Below are 3614 nucleotides of genomic sequence, written 5' to 3' on the forward strand. Positions count from 1 at the left end.
AACGTTCAACTCTTTATTTCATATATTCATTTCTATATTGGATAATTCTTGTAATAATATAGCTTACATAAAGAGTGAACCATCTGGAAAAAAAAATGAAGGTAACAGATAGATGAAGCTACTTCAAATGACATTAAATTGGCATTAGATCTCACCAAAGTAATGAATTACCATAAATTAAATCATTCCAAAGAATTAATCTGCTTCTAACGAATAATGTAGAATTAACGAATGGAGAGAAAAATGATGAGTCTATAAAGCAACTTGGAAACCTTCTCTGTCGCTATGGCTATAAGATTGAGTTGAGGAGTAGAAAGGTGTCAGCCGTCCTTCATACCCAGCGCCAGTAGCCGGCTTCAGTGTCTCTGGGATTTGGTTGATTTTGTGGCTGTTTTTTCTGCTTTTAGTTTATCAGTCGCCAAAAAGTCACAATGGCTGCAAAAATTCCTGTGGTCGATATGGGGAAGTTGGGTAAGTGAGACTCTTGTTTATATGGGGAAATTGGGTAAGTGAGACTATTGTTTATATGGGGAAATTGGGTAAGTGAGACTATTGTTTATATAGGGAAATTGGGTTTGGGTAAGTGAGACTATTGTTTATATGGGGAAATTGGGTAAGTGAGACTATTGTTTATATCATAGAAAAGTGGAGCTTCTTAAGATGCATAACTTTAATACCGAAAGGAAAAGCTGAATGCATCTTGTGTATGTGGTAGAATTAGTAGCTTATCCAATCGTTTTATTCTATAGAGATGAAAGAATTAATTATCATGTAGAATATGAAATCGTGATATATGATATATGAATGTCACAAGAAGCGAAACGCAAAATATTGTTTCCGATAAATTTATTTCTGCGAGAAGTATTGCTGGGAATCCAGATGAGAATTATGAAGTATGCTATTATTATTATTATTATCATTATTATTATTATTATTATTATTATTATTATTATTTGTTGTTGTTCTTGTTATTATTATTATTATTATTATTATTATTATTATTATTATTATTATTATCATAGCATCTTGTTTTTCCAACTAGGGTTAATAATAATAATAATAATAATAATAATAATAATAATAATAATGATATTGTTGTTGATGTTTAATTGCTGAGGTTCATATATATATATATATATATATATATATATATATATATATATATATATATATATACATAAATTTATATATATATATATATCAAGTACTTAAATGAAGAAGGATTTTTTTTTATTAATCTACTACGAAGCATACAACGTAATGCAACGTAACTTTCTTACGATACGTTAATTCTTCGTGATAATGGGTTTCATTATGAAAGGGATTTTATTAAATGAATAGTAATAATTTCAGTGATATTCTGGGAAATTGTATAAACAAAGTTATTTCTTTACAAAGATCCTCGTGACTTTTTATTCCGATGGTGATGTACCCCGTTATACTAACTGTTAGTACGTATGTTGGTTTTGGAATAGAAGAGAACATATTTCTTTGAAAGTTCAGATTATTATTATTATTATTATTATTATTATTATTATTATTATTATTATTATTATTATTATTATTATTATTATGTTTGGTAATGTACCCCGTTATACTAACTGTTAGTACGTATGTTGGTTTTGGAATAGAAGAGAACATATTTCTTTGAAAGTTCAGATTATTATTATTATTATTATTATTATTATTATTATTATTATTATTATTATTATTATTATTATTATTATTATTATTATTATGTTTGGTAATGTACCCCGTTATACTAACTGTTAGTACGTATGTTGGTTTTGGAATAGAAGAGAACATATTTCTTTGAAAGTTCAGATTATTATTATTATTATTATTATTATTATTATTATTATTATTATTATTATTATTATTATTATTATTATTATTATTATTATTATTATGTTTGGTAATGTACCCCGTTATACTAACTGTTAGTACGTATGTTGGTTTTGGAATAGAAGAGAACATATTTCTTTGAAAGTTCAGATTATTATTATTATTATTATTATTATTATTATTATTATTATTATTATTATTATTATTATTATTATTATTATGTTTGGTAATGTACCCCGTTATACTAACTGTTAGTACGTATGTTGGTTTTGGAATAGAAGAGAACATATTTCTTTGAAAGTTCAGATTATTATTATTATTATTATTATTATTATTATTATTATTATTATTATTATTATTATTATTATTATTATTATTATGTTTGGTAATGTACCCCGTTATACTAACTGTTAGTACGTATGTTGGTTTTGGAATAGAAGAGGACATATTTCTTTGAAAGTTCATATCATTATTATTATTATTATTATTATTATTATTATTATTATTATTATTATTATTATTAGCTAAGCTACAACCCTAGTTGGAAAAGCAAGATGCTATAAGCCCAAGGGCTCCAATAGGGAAAAATAGCCCAGTGAGGAAAGGAAATAAGGAAATAAATAAATGACGAGAGCAAATTAACAATAAATCATTCTAAAAACAGTAAAAACGTCAAAACAGATATGTCATATATAAAATATAAAAGGACTTATGTCAGCCTGTTCAACATAAAACATTTGCTGCAACTTTGAACTTTTGAAGTTTTACTGATTCAACTACCCGATTAGGAAGATCATTCCACAAATGTGTAGTATTGAGCCTGATGATGAAGAAGGCCTGGCTATTAGAATTAACTGTCTGCCTAGTATTACGAACAAGATGGAATTGTCCAGGGAGATCTGAATGTAAAGGATGGTCAGAATTATGAAAAATCTTAGGCAACATGCATGCGATAGTCTTATGGAAGGCAGATAAAGATTAAGTCTCCCATAGGCGCTGGTAGCTCTTATAATATAACTTTGATTTGTGCTGAACGGTTCTTAGGGAACTGGAGTAATAATATAGCTCTTAGATTGTGCTTGAACTGTTCTTAATGAATTCAAGTGTCAGTAACTGTCTACGTCTAGTGCAGTTTGAATTGCTTTAACGAAATGAAGTGTTAAGGACTCTGCGCAGTCGTTGTAAGTCTATAGTCACCCGACCTAGATACTGAAGTAGCCTAAACTTTATGTTATGAAATTAAGTGTTATTATATAATTTGATATAAACTGCATAACTTGGATTAGTCCTATGCATGTGGCAGCGAGTAAGCGTCTCTTGTATTTCATTAATAATAATAAAAAAAAGGGTACTTTTAATTTTTCACGATTTAGAAAAGGCGAGTTTTAATTGAGGTGTTATGTGATTAAGTAATATAAGTGAAACTACAGCTTGATACCGCTTTAGGTATACTAAGTCATAAAATATAAGAATTGTATGTTACAATTTCTTGTCATAAATTATATTTTTCAACCCATCTACATTAAAAATGTTTACCGCATCGACTCTTGTCGCTATACACTATCGAAACTAGTTAAATCGTTGACCTGTAAGACCTTTTAACTTATACATAGATAATTGAGCATCATGAGTTACAGATAGACAATTGAGCATCACGATTGACTATCTGAAGTCGTAAGAGAAAAAGAAAAAAAATCTAACACGCATAAGCTGGCAAATTCCTGAGCTAGATTTTGCTTATAAAGCTTCATGACTCACAAAAGAAAATA

At 27.6% G+C, this 3614-nt stretch overlaps 1 protein-coding gene across 1 annotated transcript in view; it reads left to right on the forward strand.

Moving 5' to 3' along the window:
* Positions 1–313: 313 nt before the first annotated feature.
* Positions 314–3614, forward strand: part of LOC137651321 (uncharacterized) — a 22745-nt gene continuing 19444 nt past the window's right edge. Inside the window, exon 1 of the mRNA XM_068384598.1 lies at positions 314–471. Coding sequence (XP_068240699.1) covers positions 432–471 — 40 coding nt within the window. The 5' untranslated portion in view covers positions 314–431. The remainder of the gene's footprint in view (positions 472–3614) is intronic.

This window comes from Palaemon carinicauda, chromosome 12 (assembly GCF_036898095.1).
Source record: "Palaemon carinicauda isolate YSFRI2023 chromosome 12, ASM3689809v2, whole genome shotgun sequence".
Taxonomy (NCBI): domain Eukaryota; kingdom Metazoa; phylum Arthropoda; class Malacostraca; order Decapoda; family Palaemonidae; genus Palaemon; species Palaemon carinicauda.